The sequence below is a fragment of the Ailuropoda melanoleuca genome, chromosome 19 (assembly GCF_002007445.2).
Source record: "Ailuropoda melanoleuca isolate Jingjing chromosome 19, ASM200744v2, whole genome shotgun sequence".
Lineage (NCBI taxonomy): Eukaryota > Metazoa > Chordata > Mammalia > Carnivora > Ursidae > Ailuropoda > Ailuropoda melanoleuca.
In genome coordinates, this window is record NC_048236.1 from 34,451,694 (window position 1) to 34,471,445 (window position 19,752).

Consider the following 19,752-nt stretch of genomic DNA (forward strand, 5'->3'; position numbering starts at 1 on the left):
AATTCATGAAAGTCACTGTACTGTTTTATCCATGGTCTGTAAGAAACTAAGCATCCTAAGGAGACCAGTTACTCTAATAAACAAAGGTTATGATTCTCCTTACCCTTAATTTAATTATAGCTTGGTGTTCTTAAAATCTTGAAGTTGTAATCTCGCTTCCATTTATAATTTTAAGAGGTCAAAGGTCTAACTGTACTTACAGAAGACCAGCACAGTCAACTAGTAGGATTTTCAGGAAATGAGGTTTCCTGATAATCATCAAGGTCAACCATATACGAAGAGAGGACAGAGACAAATCCTATCTTTACTCCCTGGTTCACCCNACTGTACTTACAGAAGACCAGCACAGTCAACTAGTAGGATTTTCAGGAAATGAGGTTTCCTGATAATCATCAGGGTCAACCATATACGAAGAGAGGACAGAGACAAATCCTATCTTTACTCCCTGGTTCACCCTTTTTTTTTCCTGTTCTTTTTTCCTCTGAGTTTATAACAGCTACTTGAAATCTCTTATTTACTTCGTCTGTGGAAAATCACTTAAGAAGTTACTTTCATAATAAGGTCTTTTTGCAGTGGGCCATTAGTCCCAATAGCACTGCAGGCATGACATTTCAGATACCTGGATGCAGAGTGGGCTCTTAAACACAAATTAACATATTTCGTTCATATATAAGAGAAATGATGGTCAAAATAATGAACAGAGAAAAGAGATAAAATAAAATTTAACTTTTGTTTGTTATGATATTTACCTATTGAAGTCCATGCATATACCAGCCTTCCAAAAATATAGAAAAACATAGAAATCATTTAATGATTAGTTGATATTAGACTTACATTACCTATGTAAAGCTTTAAATTGTGTGGAGTCATTAGAATCCAGTTCCTTATTTAATCTTGAATAATCAATGGAAGATGTTAGGCCTTCCTCAAGCCTGGCAAAAAATTGCTCTTTTTCTTCTTGTTCTTCTAGTGTGTCCAATCCCAACTCAAGAACACTATGATTGAGTTCAGAAACTACTATCTCTAAATGAAAAGGACAAATATATTTTATTAATACGCATTTTGGTAAAATTAATTTGAATGATGCATTTATTGATATAATTAGTAAAATCTTAAAAATTTAAAAAATACTTTACTTAATCTCTCACTCACCACATATATATAGACTTGTATTCATAACCAGTGTGTAAGGTTACAAGGCTTCCCTCAAGATCTAATTCTAAACCTTCTAGGAAGGTATTAAGTATGTCTACATGCTTCAGTAAAGGAGGCTCCTAGCTATAAGTTAGTGCTTGTAAAAATTTTAATTATAGTATAGTATAATTACAGTATTTAATTTAGTTAAAGATAGTAATTAACCTGTCAACTCATATCCTTCACATTTCTTACCATTTGTTTCTAAGCTGTCAATACTTAAGATAGAGGTTCCACTGCTCTGAAGAAACTGAATCCTTTCAGCAGACTCCTCTTCTATTTCCATAATAGGCTGAGAAGGCTTCTTTGTTTTCAGATAGCTTACATTTGTTCCAAGCAGCCCTAGGGATGGGACTTAAGATATAACTGGATACTTATGTTCAGAAGACTGTTTTGACCACTATGTATTAACCAGTAATACTGTTATACTAACTTTTTTTTCTGTTACGCTAATTTTGTGGACAGTAGCTATAAAATAAATCTGGTCTACTAAATAAAAATCCATCAGACAGAAAACTCACAAAAGAAAAATTATAATACGATTTATTTGTATTGTATCTTATTAAATAATCACAAAAGTTTCCATGAGACAAAATTTTAAAAATTACTTTGAAGCGCAACTATTTAACACAGTACAGCACGCCACTTTAGGGGTATCTTCTGCCTCAAGTGAAGGAAGAATGGGAAGTAAGTAGGCGAACTAGAAGAGGGGGACAACTCCAGGCAGGACGGAGACAAGGTACAAGGGTCAGCAACGGGAGGGGCAGGCCACACTGGAGGATGCAAAAAGGCCAGTGAGGTTGGATCTAAAGAGTGAGGGTGAGTCCAGGTGGAAATGAGCCCAGAGCAGGAGTCGATGGTCAGACCAGGCCAGTACTCAGAGCCGGGGGTAGCGTTTTTCTTTTTATTCCAAAAACACTAGAAAACACTGAAAAACCTATGCAATATTCAAAATTTCTTTATCATAATAGCACACATTTGCTATAAAAAAGTGAAAAATGGAAAATTTAAATACTTACATTATGTGATATGCATTAAGATTAGAAGAATATCACTTCTGCTTAGAAGGAAGTCTTATTAAGAAGTCACAAATTCTGAACTGAAGGGTATTACGCTAAGTGAAATAAGTCAATCAGAGAAAGGCAATCATCATATGGTTTCGCTCATATGCGGAATATAAGAAATAGCGCAGAGGATCATAAGGGAAGGGAGTGAAAACTGGGAAGAAATCAGAGAGGGAGCCAAACCACGAGAGACTCTTCACTCCAGGAAACAAACTGAGGGTTGTGGAAAGGGAGGGGGTGGAGGGATGGGGTAACTGGGTGATGGGCATGAAGGAGGGCACGTGTTGTGATGAGCACTGGGTGTTATACGCAACAAATGAACACTACCCCAAAAACTAATGATGTAATTAATACATGTTGGCTAACTGAGTTTAAATAAAAAAAGAAAAAAAAAAGAAGTTATAAGTTCTGACTTCAGTTTCCTAATTAGTGTCCTCTCGGAAAGAATTCAGAATCTATTTCTTACGGCTTTGTGTGAATAATGGCTTTATAGATCAAATAATAACTTCCACAGTTGCAGAAAATCAAGAGATGTTATCTGTTGACACTTCAAATGAAAAAGTGCATGTCACAGTTGGGGTGCTGCTGTGGCACCTATGGGGGTCTCACCTTGCCTCGGACGCTGGACTGAGGGATGTGACCCACACTAACTGAGCTTACAAGAGATTAATGAATAAGACCAATATCCAATTTCGTTATTCATAAGAGTATAAGCAGTAGGATTCGATTGTTTCATCCTTTAGGCAGAACACTTTATCCTTACGACAACTGAACGAGAAAATTATACAGCCGAAGCAGCTCAGCGTTGTTTAATGACGTCTAAAACGGTGATGCAATCCTCCCTTCAAGAGGGTGCTACTCCCCCCAGAAGCTTCTACACTCTTGATGGCAGGGGTCCTATCTTGTCTGTACACTAGGGCCCAGTACGCACAACATAACATGAACTCNCGTTGTTTAATGACGTCTAAAACGGTGATGCATCCCTCTCTTCAAGAGGGTGTTACGTCCCCCCAGAAGCTTCTACACTCTTGATGGCAGGGGTCCTATCTTGTCTGTACACTAGGGCCCAGTACGCACAACATAACATGAACTCAGAAACGTTTGTGATTGAACCAGGGACCAGGTTATGTCCTTGGGTGGAGAAACCCTCTCCTCGGTTTAAATGGATATTGTCAAAGTTTCCTTCTTCATATCCTTCTTTGAATCTTTTACTAATCAGATCCATTCTGATTGATAAATTCTGTCTTAAAAATTAATACCTTTACTCAGGTTACACTGAAGCATTGGTCCAGGACCTAGTCTTTTCCTTTGGGATAAGTATGAACATTCTTTTTTTTTTTTTTTCCAATAGCAGATTTTATTTTTATTTTTTTATTATAATAATATTTTTATTATGTTATGTTAGTCACCATACAGTACATCCCTGGTTTTTGACGTAAAGTTTCATGATTCATTACTTGCGTATAACACCCAGTGCACCATGCAATACGTGCCCTCCTTACTACCCATCACCAGCCTATCCCATTCCCCCACCTCCTCCCCTCTGAAGCCCTCAGTTTGTTTCTCAGAGTCCATAGTCTCTCATGTTTCATTCCCCCTTCTGATTACCCCCCTTTCTTTAACCCTTTCTTCTCCTACCGATCTTCTTGTTTTATGTTCCACAGATGAGAGAAACCATATGATAATTGTCTTTCTCTGCTTAACTTAGCACATTCTATCTCTGATTCATTACTTTCTAGAAAGAGACCTTAATGCTAATTAAGTCTCAAATCTTTGTGAACAATTCCGATAGTATTTCATCATGTAATATTCTTTTCAAGCACCAACAGGGGAAAGATTCTAAAAAAGAATTCTTTGCATGCTAACTTTAGCATTGTTATGTGGTTGGGGGATTTACGAAAAACGCACTGAATTTTTCAATAAGGCAATTCCTTATAGTTTTAAGAACAGAGAAATGACTATCGAATTTACTCTAACATTCATTTATTAAATACATTTATTATTTATTTACTGTTGTGGTCAGAGGATACAAACAAAAAGAAGTGTTTCCAGCCCTCACAAAGCCCCCAACCTCAGGAGCAGCCCTACAGGTAATGACTACCAGCATAACGTGTAAGTGCTATCATGGTGTTTTGAAATCAAAACAAAGGAGAAAATAATTATGATGAAAAGGGAGCTGGAAGAGTTAGGGAAGAAGGATGAGAAAAGGCAGTCTAGTGGTGAGAAAGCATGTGCTAATGCACAGAGGCACAGAGTCAATGATGTTTCCAGGGGATAGGCAATAACTGACTCTGGCCGGGGCACAGGAAGCTAGAAAGGAGGGTCCTACGCAGACGATGCAGAGCGTTAGCTGTCACATTAAGGAATGTGGGCTTAATTTCATGGGGAAAGACAAAAGCAAATTTCCCCCCAAGGATATAAAAATCCTCTAAGTTTACAGAACGCTGCTTAACGATCCATAAATAGAACAAACATGGGTTAAGAGAAGTAGCCCGGGGTTCCTTAGGGATATGGCAGTATCATAGACAGCAGGTATTCCAAAGCAAATACTCCAGACAGTAGTTTTCCACTTGCAAAGATGTGACTGAGAATAGTTTTGGGAAAGGTATACACATATGTCAGGTAGGATGATTAGTGAGTTCTTTACCATGAAGGCAATAAATTACTTTATTTACTACTGTTATTAACAGACTGTGATACCAAAAATCTAAAGATTTGTTAAAATCTTCCCAATGTAATGACATTAATACATTGCCAGAATATTTTATTAAATCCTCCTAAATCAATTTATTATACGTGACAATATAAAAATACACGTGTATTATTCATCACCTCAATGTGAGTAAATATAAAATTATCCCAATGCAATATAACCTGATAATGCAGAAACATCATAGATTCTTAATTACATAATAAAGATATAATAAAGTGAATATGAAAATTCAAGCTTCAAAAAGTCACGCTACTAGTATGAATTTCTTTATATAATGTATAGTCCAATAACAAAATCCCAGAATTAAAAGTCTTGACTGACCCCTTGTGGTCAAATAATCTGGAATAAAAAAATCAGCAATATTTACCACCATCTTCAAAATCGTCTTCAGTTAACCACCATGGCACTGCATCTTTCTTTTTCACTTCTCTTTTAGGTTGTCTAGGTGTTTTGTTTGAATTCTCAAAAGAATCATCTGAAAGCTAAATCAGATAAAAGCTATTGAATTAAAATTTGAGAATCCCAGATTCATCGCTAAAAAGGTTTCTTACAGTTCTTCCACAGTTCAGCTATTGTGTGCATAAACACTCTCAGGACAATGTATAAATTTATATTTTTAAACATATGTGGCCAAAATAACTTAAAAATCAAGTATATATCTCTGAACATCAATTTCATATCCAGATTTAAATAAGTAAATTAACCAGAGAGAAAACATCAACGATAACAACAAAGAAATAAAGACGACTTATCAAGAAACTGGATCAAGAAGGGGGGAAAAAAAGAAGTATGTGACCCTCTAGGGTCTAAGAATAAATAATGATTGAGCAAAGTTACCTAGCATCACTCTCAAAGAGCACAAAATTCTAGATCAGATGAACTGAGTTTCAGGTACTTACCAGAAAAATTAGCATTTTGTCACAATGATTAATAAACTTTAATAAACTTTTATTTGTCCTTTACTACTCTTCAGGTCCAAATTTCAGTACAATCCTAAATCCCCTATACTAACCTTAATTGACCCACCATCACTGCCACCACTCTCAGTCAGTCACCTGGCCTCTCTCTTCACTGAGAAAATAAAGACCTTCGGTCAAAAACCACCCTCCTTGCCCTCACTCCACCCGTAAAGGCTGTCTTCCTTTCTCAGAAAAGAAATTCTTTACACCAAGAAGAACCTGCAGACGGGTCAGTCACTTCCCACCTTTCTAGGTTCTTACACCCTTGGTCATCCCGTGTCATGTCCATATCTGCACTCTCCCCTCCTTCTACCAACCCTCCTTCCCTCAGGTTATAAACCTGACCATCTCTGTAACCTCAGGCCCTAGCACAACTGTGGAATGGAATAATGAACATTTAGGTCTACTCCACTTGTTTAAAAAAAGCAGAGCAAAACAAAACAAACAAGATCCTTATTCCTACCTCCTCTTGATTCCACCCATTACTTTTCTTTTACATACCAATTTCTTGAGTTTCCTGCTCGATCCTTTAAAATCTGGTTCCCATCCCAAACAACTCTCCTCCAGGTTCCAAAAGCCTCGTAAATGCCACAAATAAAGGATCACTGCCAGTCATCTTCCCTGATCACATCATGGAATTTGATACCAGTGACTGACTCTTCCCAAAACTCTCTACCTTTGATTTCACAGCATTGTTTCCTCCAAGTTATACTTCAGTTCTGTGGCCTTTACCACCCATCTAGTTTAACAGGTCTTGGTTCTTTTGCCCATTTCTTTACACTAGACTTCCCCAGGAGTCTGTCTTTGTCCTTTTTATCCTCACTCTACCCACTTCTCCTGGAGAAGAAACCAACATTTATTCCATGCCTGCTATATATCAGGACCTATCTTTAAGCAATTCAATCAAGATTTGTCAATGGGGAAACAAGCTCAGAGAGGTTAAGCAACTTGCCCCACATGTTACTGTCAGTAAGCGCTACAGACCTGGAATTCAAACTGAGGTCTGAGAACACCTGTCCACTTTCCACTATAGTATCTAGTCCCCCAGCTGGGACAATGTCACCAGGATGCCCTTTTAAACTGGCAAGATGACAATGCAAACATTTCCACCTGCTAACTAAACAACTCTATCTCAATGACTTAAAATAATGTCAATTTAAAAATGTTCAAAAAGAATGCATTGTCTTTCCTGACAATCAGGCGGGAAGAGGGGAAGAAGGGAAGAAAAGTATTCTTTAACTGAATTTTAGTTCCATCACTTTCCACTCAGTCTCTAAACTTGGTAATCACCTTGAAATGTTCCATTTCTCTCTCCTCCCTGTATCTCATTGTTCACCAAATTCTGACAGTCTGCCTCAGACTCAGTCTATTCCTCTTAAGCCCCATGGCCAGATAAGAGTGTGGAAGGAGTATAGGTTTTAGGGGCCAGACAGACCTGAATTCAAATTTTAGCTTCAAAATATACTAGCTGTTGCTTATGGAAAATTATCCTCTCTTTTCAGCTTATTCATCTGTTAAAAAAGTCATAGTACCACTGACCTTGCAAGCTTGTCACAAAGATCAGAAAATGAAATGCAGAGTGCTCACTCTACTATCTCATACATAGTGGGTAATCTCACTTTTGATCATCTTCCACACTGCTTTCCAGACTCCTATCATTAAACACAAAACACAAAAGCTGGTCCCCAGAGAATAACATGCTGGTGACCATATGAAGAAAGTGGAATCCTAATACACTAATACACAGCCGGTGGGAATGTAAAATGGCACAGCTACTGTAGACAACATTCTGGCCATTCCTCAAAAGGTTACACATAAAGTTACCATATGACCCACCATTTCCACTACTAGGTACACACACAACAGAAATGAAAACATACATCCACATAAAAACTTGTACGTGACTTTTCACAGCAGCATTATTTATAAATGCCAAAAAGTGGAAAGAACTCAAATGTTCATCAACTGATACGTGGATAAACAAAAAGTAGTAAACCCATACAATGGAATGTTACTCAGCTACGAAAAGCAATGAAATACTCATAGATACTACCAAACGGTGAACCCTGTTTCAACCTATGTTGAATGGAAGAAACCAGTCACAAAAGACCGCATATTGTATGACTGCATGTCTATGAAATGTCTATAATAAGCATATATTCAGAGACAGAAAGTAGATTAGTGGTGCTGAAGGCTGGAGAATGGGGTAATTGCTAATGGGTACAGGGTTTCTTTTGAGGATGATAAAAATGTTCTATCAGTGGTTGTGGTAATGGTTGCATTGCTGTGAACAAACTAAAAAGCACTGAATTGTACCCTTCACTTTTTTTTTTAAGTAGGCTCCACGCTGGGTCTTCCTCCTTCCCCCCCAACATGGGGCCTGAAATCACAAACAGGAGATCAAGAACTGAACTGAGATCAAAACTTGGACGCTTAACCGACTGAGCCTCCCAGGCTTTAAACGTACAATTTTTTTAGGAAAAAAAAAAAAAAAGCTGGTCCCACCAATTATAAACAAGATATGTAAGCCATATCATTGAACAAACTATTTGAACAATAATTCAGCAAAATGACTAAAGACATTAGCATGACTCTATAATCATGGTTTTCATTATTTAAAAAAACGAGATGCTGCCTTTTCCAAATCTCTAGCATGAGATAAAAGCTTTTACAAGTTGAGGCTGACTATGAGAGAAAGAGTGGGAGGGAGGGAGGATGTTGAAGGGGAGGTAAATGAGGGGCAGAAGGAAAAAAAAACTGGCCTGTACTGTTTTTTATCTTTTACAGTAAAAATACTTCCTATAAAGTTTAATTTTCAAAATGTACATATCTGAAATAAAAAAATCAATTTTCAAATGGGAAGTGAGATTCTTATCCTGAGTGTCTATTATATTCAGATAACCATCAGATGCTTTTTTAAACCCTTACAACAATCCTACAAAGTAGACATTATTCTTTCCTGTTACTGAAACTGAGGTTTTCTACAGCATACGTCTAACGTTCTTTATGAACAAGAATGTTAGTATAATCGTATAAAATGTGACTCTCCTGAATGCTGTACAGGCCTATTTATATAAATACATAGGATATAGTGCAACCCTCTAATTTATTCATTCAGCAAGTATTTACTAGGCACCTATTAGGTACTGCAGCTATCGCAGTATGTAGCTGTCACGTCATGAATCATACACTCTTACAGTGGGGGCAGAAAACAGTAAGATAATGAATGGTGCCAAGTGCTACACAGAGAATTAAATATAAGCTACACAAAGAAGTCATTTGCTGGTTACTTTTTTACTGGATAAACAGGAAAAAAACCTCTCTGTGGTAGTGATATTTAAGATGAGATCTTTAACAACCAGATGAAGAATAGGGGAACAGAACTATTGGCAAGAGAACAGCTCGTGCTGAGCTCCTTATGTGAAAGGAGCTTGGCATGTCTGAGGAGAAAAAAGGCTGCTGTAGCCTAAGTAGATAAGGGAGAAGACAGGTATAAAGTTGAGTGAGGAAGACGTGAGCAAAATCATCCAGGGCTTTGGAAACCATGTGAAAGAGTCTGGATTTTATTCCATTGGTGATGGGAAGCCAATACAGTGTTTTACAAAGAGGAAGAATCTGATTTATGTTACAGATCACATTGGCTGCAGTGTGGGGAAGGAAGGGGGGAGAGTATGTGGGAACTGTTATAGAAGCCCAGGAGAGAAGATGGTGCCCTAGACTAGATGGCAGCAGTGAACAGGGAAAGACCTAGGAAGAGGGCAGATATATTCTGGAGGAAGGGTTGACAGAGCTTGGTGATGGACTTGTGAAACTGAATACAGGAAACCTCATTTAAAATACAACTGGGAGGTCAGAAGGGGGAGCTCTCATGCCCCATCAATTTGTCATCAACTGCAGACTCCAACAAAGAAGTAAGTACATCTTGCATTTTCCAATAGAAAGAAGCCTACTTCCCCACCCCAACAGGAGGAAGGAAGGTTTTTCTTCATGCCCAGCAATAGCTCTGCCAGTGAGAAACCCTCACCACCCTGAACTTTTGCTTTCCTCCAATGGACTTTCATTCAGAGCAGCCCCTCCCAACTTCCTCCTTCTCTCTATAAAATAATGTTCCTCTCCTTTGATCTCAGGTCTTGCCTAGGGTTTTGCCATAGCTTGCATGTCCTAACTGCAATTCTTTTGCCATTCCCAAATGAAGGGTAAAATAACTGGCTGTTTTATTCTTGAGGTCGACATTACTTGGTGATCAAAAGTGAGATCCAGAGAAGGCTCCAACAACTCTGAGGCCGGTGAGCAAACAGGTGCCTGTACTCACTGAGCCCAATGAGTTCTCTGCTTTCTCCCTGAGCCTGGAGACTGAAGGTAAGTCTCTCCTGGATCCCAGCTCTGCTCTCCGCCTTTTGAGCTCTCTGGGTTTATTCAGGATCTGTTTGAAAGGTTTATTCTTTCTATTTTTATGAAGGCTTTGTCCCTTCTGGTGAGTACGCATGTGTTTTCTGCACTTCTGTATTGACTACCGGGACCCTAATCCTCAAACTCTCTCAGGACAGCCCTCCTCCTGGGACCCTGGCGGGCTTTATGTTTAAAAACTGTGATCCCTCCTCATGCACACTGCTAACGAAATAGACCAACTTAGCTAAATTTAGAATTTCAGTGACCATGATGGGGGTCACTGAACACCTCAAACTGTTTTCAAAACCTCAAATTCTATTTTCTCAAATTAGAAGACAACACCTCTAAAATTAAGCAAATTGAATGGAATGCCTGTTTTAATTGGTACCTGGACTTCCAAACAAATTCAGGACTCCAAAACTGCCTCTCTGCAAAGCACCATCTCTAAATTAACTGCGGCTACTAAACAACTGAGAGAAGTCAAAGGGCTTCCGGGTTCTCTCTGGCTTCCGGCTATTCTGCGGCTCCAGACACGCAGGGCCAGCTTGGGCTCAGGCCGCTCCTCTGCTGCCACCTTCCTACTTCCCGGCAGCGCCATCCCCAGCCCCTCCACACCCTCTCGCTTCCTCAGTCTAACCTTCTCTCAATGGCCCTCGCTGTCTGAACCTCTGCCCCTCTCTCTTCCTCAGAACCTATCAGAACCCGTCCCTTTAAAGTTAAGCCCTCTCAGGATCCAACTGCTGAACTCCGAGCTTCTTATGTTCCCTGGACTAAAGCTGAACTTCAGGCTACCGTCCAAAATGTTCCCAAGGTTACAGAGGATCCTTCGAGATTTGTTGAGGAATTTAACGTGGTTATTCAAACTTACCGACTAGGTTTCTCAGATTTATATTAATTAGTGCACATGCTTGTTGGTGAGGCCTAACACTGGATGAAACTGGTCTGATAGAAAAGTCCTGAAAGAGAGATTCAGAAAACCAGATCTCTGACTTTCGGCAGGAGGCTGAACACTCGCTAGAGGTCTTCACAGAACAATGACAAAAGCTATTCCTAAGCCTAATGATCGGAACAGCATTCAGGCTGGCACACAAAAAAACCTGATGAACCTGTTCATGATTACTACAATCGGCTTCAGATTATTTTTAAGGAAAACTCTGGTATCCCTTTAGATGTCAAATCCACTCAGGTAGCCTTTAATTCTATGTTCCTTAACCGGCTAAACCGGGTCTTTCCCTTTAAGCTAAAAGGACCAGGATGGAATGGGAAACTATGTCGGGCCCAGATTTAGTTAATTTAGTGAACCAGCTGGCCCACATCCTAGATGATTCGGCTAAAAGGAATACCACTAAGATCCTTAATTTTCATCTCCAACAAATGGAGGCCCCTAAACAAACCCCATCCCTCCTGATCTCTGCCGTTACCGCAAAAAACCAGGACGCTGCAAGAAAGACTGTTACAAACTTAAGTGCTCCAGAAGCCGTTCAATCCTCTAACCAACCTTTCCTCTGTTTTCCTAATCCCCAGTGACTGGGCTCTGAGGAGCTACAGGGCCGTGTCCCAATTCTTTCTTTCAGTTGGTTCACAGAAACAACCTCCAGAAGGGGATGAATGTCTGTCCGCCCTCATCGCACCGCAGCTACACTCTCCGTGCGCAGCCCAGCACCACAAAGCAGCCCCTTCTTCAGAGGAGCAAAACCGTTCAAATAGTGACACTCCTATCTCTATCTCTAGGCCCTTTTGTTTAGGCCCTTCAAGAGATATTCACCCTTTTTCCTTAATTCTCTCACCCAATTCACTTATTGGGCACAGGTTTCTTAGAAAAATATCATGCCAGAATCTCTTTTTTCAAAAAGGGGGAAGTAATTCTAGAATTCGATAGAAACAACCAAAATAGCAACCAAGTGATCCTTCAACATCGTTTACTTGCTCTGACAGCACTGGAGCTAATTCTAAGGACACTAACCATTTGTCCCTGTTGGATCAGGAGCCGTCCTCCTTATGGATAAAATCCTCCTCTGATTTTGGCAGAATACCAAGATTCTACCTCCTCCTAAGATTCAAATAGATCCCTCAAAGTACCTCCCCGGAATTAGTCAATAACCTATAGAGAGAGAAGCCCTTCAAGGCATCAAGCCCATAACAGAAGATAAGGCTCAGGGATTCCTTATCACCTGCACTAGCCCTTATAACAACCCTATTTCACCTGTAAGGAAACCCAGTGGCTGAGGATCGAAGTGTGTCCAGGACTTCCCAGCAATAAATAACGTTATCCTTTGACACGCTGTTGTTCCTAATTCCAATATGCTACTAGAATCTATTCCTACTGAAAGCAAGTTTTTCACTGTAATTGATCTTTGTGGTGCATTCCTTAGTATTACAGTTGATAAGTATAGCTAACATCTTTCCGTCTTAACTTGGGAAAGAAAATACATTCGAAAGAAATACCCCAGGGTTTTACTAAGAGCCTTACTTCTTCCAAACCTTAAATGCTGACTTAGATGATATAAAGTTTTCTGGAGGCCCTACCTTGCCTGTTACAATATGTAGATGACTTGCTTCTCTCCCAAGCTCTTCCTTTCCCAAGGCTCTTCACAGGAGGACAGCATGTAGCTATTAAAACTTTTAGCCTTAAAGGGACATAAAGTTTCCAAGGAAAAATTGCAGTTTGCTCAAACTCAGGTTCGACATTTAAGGTACCTGATCTTGGAATGGGGGTTTGTTCGTTCATTCATTCATACATTTATCTATTAAGTAGGCCCCATACCTAGACACCTAGCATGGAGCCCAACGCAGGCCTTGTACCCACAACCCCAAGATCAAGACCTGAGCCAAGATCAAGAGTCGCTCAACCGACTGAGCCACCCAGGCACCCCAGAACAGGGGTTCATTTAAATACAGTTAGGCTTTGTCGTATCCTGAACTTCCCCAAAAATAAAACTAAGTGCCAATTACAAGGTTTTCTTGGGGTAGGGGAACAGTCAAAAACTGAACTCCAAACTTCTCTCTTACCGCCCAACCCCTATATGTTTTACTTAAACACAACAAACGTGACTCTATTATTTGGAAAGATCAGAATGATACAGGCTTTAGGGCCTTAAAGAAAATCTTAATAAAGCTTCCTCCCCACGGACATCCTAATTATCAGCTCCTCTTTTTCCTTTTTGTATATAAGAAGGAAAGCAACGCCCTTGGAGAACTCACCCCAAAACCAGGAAATTGTTATCGACCCACAGGATATTACAGCCAACAACTGGACCCTGTGGCATGAAGATAGCCCCCTTGTCTCAGGGCCATTCCTGCCACTGCCCTTTTGGATGAGGCCACTGAAGAAATAATCATGGGATCCCCCGAACCATCCTTGTGCCCCATGCAGTAAAAGCTCCTCTGAATTCCTGCCACACTCAACACCTGTTGGCCGGTCATCTTACTGCCTATGAAACCCTCCATTGGCTGCTCCTCAATGTAACTCACTGCAATAACCTTGACCCTGCTAGTCTCCTCTCTTTCAGCCCTCTGATAAACCCTCACCACTGCTTGATGCCAACAGATCACCTTTTGACTGTCCATGACAATTTACAGAGAACTCGAACCAATGCAGATTTGGCAGAGTTTACTGATGGGTCTTATTTAAAGGACAAAGACGGCACTGTCTTGTGCACGCCATTGCAAGCTCCGTTTGCAATCACCCAGGCAGCACCTTCACCTTCGGCTACTGCAACCCAACAGGATGAATTATCTGCTCATGCTCTGGCTTGTAGCTTTGCCAAGGATAAAACTGCAAAGACCTATACTGACAGTCAGTATGCCCTTGGGCAGCTCATGACTTCGGGATGTTATCGAAACAGCGAGGTTTCCTTACTTCCTATGGGAATAAAATTACAGAGGGCTCTTATATCCAAAAATTATTAGATGTCAAACTTTTGCCAACTGCCCTGGCTATCATTAAAACCTCTGTGCATTCCACACTTGACTCCCTGGAGGCCAAAGGAAACTACCTTGTTGATGCTTCCACTAAAAACGCTGCTCTTAAAACCAAAAACCTAACCTCTGTCATGGTCCAAAGGGATGTTGCCTCAAATGATAATCTAGAAAAATTGACAAGAGACACCCAACAATTGGCCCCAGAGAGGGAAAAACAATATTGGAAATCTACTAATTGTTGGTTTGATAAAAAGAGAGAACTCTAGCTTGAGCCAAATAATACTCCAGTCCTGCCAGAGACTTGAAAATGTCATTACTAACCACTGCACATGCATTAATTAGTGCTCTACTGATAAGATGATAGCCTTTATGAATCAATTCTGGTACAGAAATATTAATAAGCCCACAAAGGTACCTACTTTGCTTGCCCCACCTGCCCAAAATACAATCCGGGAAACCCATCCACACCACCCCCTGGTATTTTAAATAGCCCAATGGACCATTCAAAGTTTGGGAAGTGGATTTCACTCAGCTCCCGCTGTCTCATGGATATAATATGTTTTGGTCATGGTTTGATTTCTCACTGATCTAAAGCTTTCCCTTGCAGACAGGGTATGGCCTTTTCTGTAGCTAAAATCCTCTTAGAAAAGATTATTCCTACCTGAGGAAGCCCTCTCAAGCTTCACAGTGATCAGGAAACAATGAAGTTCATCAGTAAAGTCTAGCTGTTTGGCCGGTTCTGCAGCACTATCACCGTGCTTACCATCTTCAGTCCTCAGGGCGAGTCACAGGAACAGCACCATTAAGACTCAATTGGTAAGATTTGTGGAGACCCTCCAGTAACCTGGCCAAAAGCACTGCAATTGGGTCCTGCTAATATATGTACTGCCGAAGCAAGCACACGATTGGGTCCTTCTAAATCTGAGATCCACCCCCTTTGTAACTCATTAACTCTCACGCCCTTTGAGACAGTCGCAGGGCGCCTGATGCACCTGGTTCCTGCCTCATCTGATCCACAGCTGATAAAAGGAGATCTACTCCAATATTGTAAAGGACCCACTGCTTCTGTCGAGAATAACCATGCTTTAGTAGAACTATCTTCACGGCACACTCCCGGGAGAAAAAGGGTGTAAGCATCACATCTTGCAACCCAGAGATTTTGTCTACTGCAAAAGATACCTCAAAAAGTTCTCTCTTCAGTCTTGTTGCAAGGGCCCTACCAGGTACCGTTTACCAACCCTTGTGCCACCAAATTTCAAGAAACAAACTCCTGGATTCACACATCACATCTAAAGAAAGCACTAAATGCAGGCTGGACCTGCATACCAACTGGTGACCTGAAAGTAGTTTCTAGGAATTAAAGCAGATATCTGATAAAGACCACTTTCCCAAAATAACTGGACCAGGCTCATATTTTTTCTCTCTCTTCCATGGACAGATAATGCTCTTACCTGCATTTCCCAACTGCTGCAAAAGGGGAAACCTCTCTGATTGTGGGATTTGTCACCAGAAACCTCAATCTGTCCAGAGCAACAGTAATCCCTCAGACCACCCTACAAGTAATTTTGCTGGAAGTCAATTGCCACTGCATGCCTAAACTGTTGCCCAGGTCTGTTTTATGAAGTTAGAATATTAAATCCACACATACTTGGTCCCTGCCTCAATTCAACCCAACCCTAGGTGGGAGAAACGAGCTCTCTTGAATACATATGAAAACACATGGTGGAACAGCCAATGTAAGTTGGACAATTTGTAAGCTGGCTGTCATACCCATATACTTAGGAAAACTTTTAGCATGTGGTAACATGGTATTTGAGTCTTGGCTGAATAATGCTAACGCCTCTATACCGACAAATGGGTCCATGAATGCTAATACTTTTGAGGGAGCCCTATGTGTATGTAGCTCCTGGCTACTCTTCTGTACGTGGAGGTTTTGGTAATGGCCCCTATGCTTGGGCAATTCATCACCTTGACAGCTGAAGGATAAAAGGACAATGTGCTTTTGCTGTATTCACTATTCTATTTTTGCTTCATAACAAACGAGCAGCTTCCTACCGGTCTACGTCACTAAGCCTTCATGACCATCTTCAGTGAGAACTTCCAGGAGGTATGCACAACTCCAGGTTTGCCTCCACAGAGAGAGCCTTTCTCCCTTCAGAGTAAGTGCTACTAGACACAGAAGTTTTTCCCTAAACTTAAGAGAGCTGGTCAATTCTATAGACAAAGCAATAGCAGCCCGACAATGATTATTCGACTCACTGGCTAAAGTAGTTTTGGACAATCGCAGAGCTCTGCGTTACTAACCTGCTGAGCAGGGAGGCAGCTGCGTGAGAGCAGACACCACTTACTGCACATGGAGAAACTCCTCTGGAAAAGTAGAAACTCAACTCCACAAAAGTAGGGGACAAGCACATTGACTACAACAAATTTTACGTGACTCTCAATAGTTTTTTGTTCAGTTGGCTTTTTTCAGGCCTAGGGTCATGGTTCAGAATCATCATACAATTTCGAATTGTCATGCTGCTTTTAGTTATGTTTTGTACAATAATTTTTAAGTTTTGCACCTGTCACTTATCAAACTTTTATAGAAACCATGTACTCAATAAGGTGATGCTAACTCAACACTTCAAGATGATCTCCAACACTCAGGACCTCAACAAGATACAGACCTTGGAAGGGAAATGCCTGACAGTTTTCCTTCCTGTGCTTATTACTTAAATATGTTCCAAAATGGATTCTAACTGCTATACACTTTCTCTCTGACGTGGGACCCGAAACCCAGGAAAGGTCCTTCCTGGCACTGAGATGCAGATGAACCGATTCTTGGTCAGCAGTGCTTCTGAGGAAAGATTTGGGTGAAAAGGGGAAAATGTGAAACTAAATAAGGGAAACTACATTTCAAATACAAAGAGGAGGCCAGAAGGGGGAGCTCTCAGGCACTATCAACTCATCATCAATTACAGAACCAACCCAACAGTAAGAAGTGGGACCTACCTTGCATTTTCCAGCAGGGGGAAGAATGAATTTCTCCAAGCAGAGCAACCAGCTCAGCCAATAAGAAAATACAACTCCGCCAATGAGAAATTGTGACCACCCTGAACTCTCTTTCCTACTATGGACTTTCATTCAAAGAAGCCCCTTCCAACTTTTCTCCTCATTTTCTCTATAAAGTAATGGCTCCTCTCCTTTGGTCTCAGGACTTGCCTATGGTTTTGCCATAGCCTGCATGTACCGAATCACAGTTCCTCTGTCATTCCCAAATAAACCCGTTTTGCTGGTAAAATAACTGGCTACTTTATTTTCAAGGTTGCCAAACTGATTGCATATTAGAAGTGAAACAGGGAATTGAAAGATGAATTTCCCGTGACAAAAATTTACTATGTAGCTTTTAAAAAGATAAACTTACCTCTTTCATGAACTGTTCAAACTCTTCATCCAGCTCTTCTTTGGAATAGTGAGCCATAATCAAGAATTTTCACTTCCCAAAGTAAACATTCCAAAGTATTTACAGCATTGGGAACACTAAATAACAAGAAATAAATATGCTTTGAGGAAATTCATGTCACATCGTAAGAGCAACCAGACTTAAACCTCAGGCATTTCTCTTATATAGTATATATGCACAATTACTGACCTATAACCTTGACAAGAGATTCTGAATTCATGAATAAAACGGCTTTGGAAAAGCAGCTTTCACAGTTTGCACTGTACTTGGGGTCCAGAACTACATTTTCACCGTTACCATCCAACTGTTGAAGGGTGGCCCCCACGATATTTCCTAAACTTATGGGGTGTATGTTATTAATATCTCTGAAACAAATCAGGTCCTCTCAAGGAATCTTTCAAAAATTATAAATTAGTATGTCCAAAAGGCTATTTCTTTTTTGCAAAGCACAGGACAGAGTTTGTGCTGCCCTATCATTCCGTCAGTTATCAGTCCATATTAACAGTTCGCAAAATAGACTGTTTCTGGATACTGACAAAACGCACTTCATTAAGATTCAAAATCTAACTAAAATAAAGTTAATGGATTATACAAATCAGAACGAATTATGTTCCCTCTGGAGCGAGGGAAAGCCAACAAACTATGCATAAGTGACATAACGCAAAGCTCTCCCCATCCCTCTAAGGAGCCCGAACAACTTCAGCTCTGTACCACCTTCTGGACGACAGCTTCTTGAGGCTGCTCAAAGCCAGAGGCGGTGGAGGGGGCTGCGCGTGTGTGCGGAGACCCCGCCCGGACGCTATTTCCCCAACCTGCAGAATAACACGCCCCCGCCTCTTCAGCATGTCTGATCAGTTCCGGGTGTGCGCAGTTAAGGTCTGAGCCCCAAGATCTTGGTCGGAGACGGACACCATCAAAAGGGCTCGGCGTGGCGGGGTCCCGGCTCCAGGAAGCGCGGGCTCCAGAGTGGCGAAGGACAAAGACGCACTTGAAGGCGCGTGGGCGGAGGAGGGGAGGAACCCGGGAAACCAAAGCCCTGAGGAGCGGGTCTGAGGACAGTCTCGGTCAGGGTCCCCTGAGTGGGAAGCCTCACCTACCTCCGTCTCTGAATTTCCCGCTATCCCGAAGGTCTGCGGGGGCCCAACAGTTACCAGGGTAACATACGTCAGCCGCCTGGCTCCCGAGTCACATGACCCGTACTGGTCACGTGGCTTGCGGGCCCCACGGGACCGGTGTTAGTGTCTTTTTTCCTCTACGAAAAGGTGGCAGTTGCTGCGGCTCAGAATAATTTGGAGGGTAAGAGCTGTCGCTGCTGCACCAGCAGAGACCCCGCAGCTTTCGCTGCGCTCCTTGGAAAAGTGGATTGAGGATCGGGTCTCGAGAGCCGGAACACGGGCATGCTGGGTGTTGTAGGCCCAGCCCGTGGCTTCCTGGGAAATGTAGTTTAGCTCCTTTAGTCTTTGTATTTCCGCACGTCTCGACTTTTCTCTTTCTAACCTTCCCCACCCTTGTGGTTTCGGCTCCGCTTTCCAAATGGAAATTTTGGAAAAAATTATTTTATTGGCTTCCTCCACGTGCAACCCCCTGAGGAGGCGTTGTGAGAGAAGCGCATCTGTGAGAGAGAATTCTGTTATGAAGATAGAGACTCTGTTCCACCATCTAGTGGGCAAAAAATTGAAAATACACGTACACACCCCCTAACCCGCCAATCGTCTCTGAGCATCTCTGTGGTTTCCCTCTACCCCTGCCTTACTCCCACTCTATAGTGGCATCTTACAATTATTTTCTCGGGTTTTTAATTTTATTTTTGCTCTTTCTTCCTCTAACACATATACATATTTCAGTTTCAGAGGACAGCATTTAGAATAGTGAAATTAGAATGAACAACAGTTGAAAGGATTGCCACTGGCAGGCATAGGTTAAGGACTTCATTATCACCAGCCTAAACTTTTCATTCAGCAAGTGTTTATTGTGATACAAATGTATCCCTGCCAGGAGCTATGCCCTCAGATCAAGATTTGAATAATAACGGAGGTTCTTTTTAAAGCTACTATTTATTGAACACAT

General features: G+C 41.1%; 1 protein-coding gene across 8 annotated transcripts in view; it reads right to left on the reverse strand.

Annotated features, from left to right (window-relative positions):
* CEP162 (centrosomal protein 162) overlaps positions 1-18,903 on the reverse strand; it is a 98,700-nt gene extending 79,797 nt beyond the window's left edge. For 6 of the 8 annotated variants that reach the window (XM_034647992.1, XM_034647991.1, XM_011217081.3 and 3 more), the window contains exons 1-5: positions 18,783-18,903; positions 17,647-17,762; positions 5,339-5,453; positions 1,390-1,536; positions 840-1,023 (exon numbers count right to left, since the gene is read on the reverse strand). In XM_034647992.1, the coding sequence (XP_034503883.1) occupies positions 840-1,023; positions 1,390-1,536; positions 5,339-5,453; positions 17,647-17,703 (503 nt within the window). In that variant the 5' untranslated portion in view covers positions 17,704-17,762; positions 18,783-18,903. Of the gene's footprint in view, positions 1-839; positions 1,024-1,389; positions 1,537-5,338; positions 5,454-17,646; positions 17,763-18,399; positions 18,756-18,782 lie in introns of those variants that run through there. The other 2 variants (XM_034647990.1, XM_034647989.1) reach the window with 2 other exon arrangements.
* Positions 18,904-19,752: the final 849 nt, after the last annotated feature.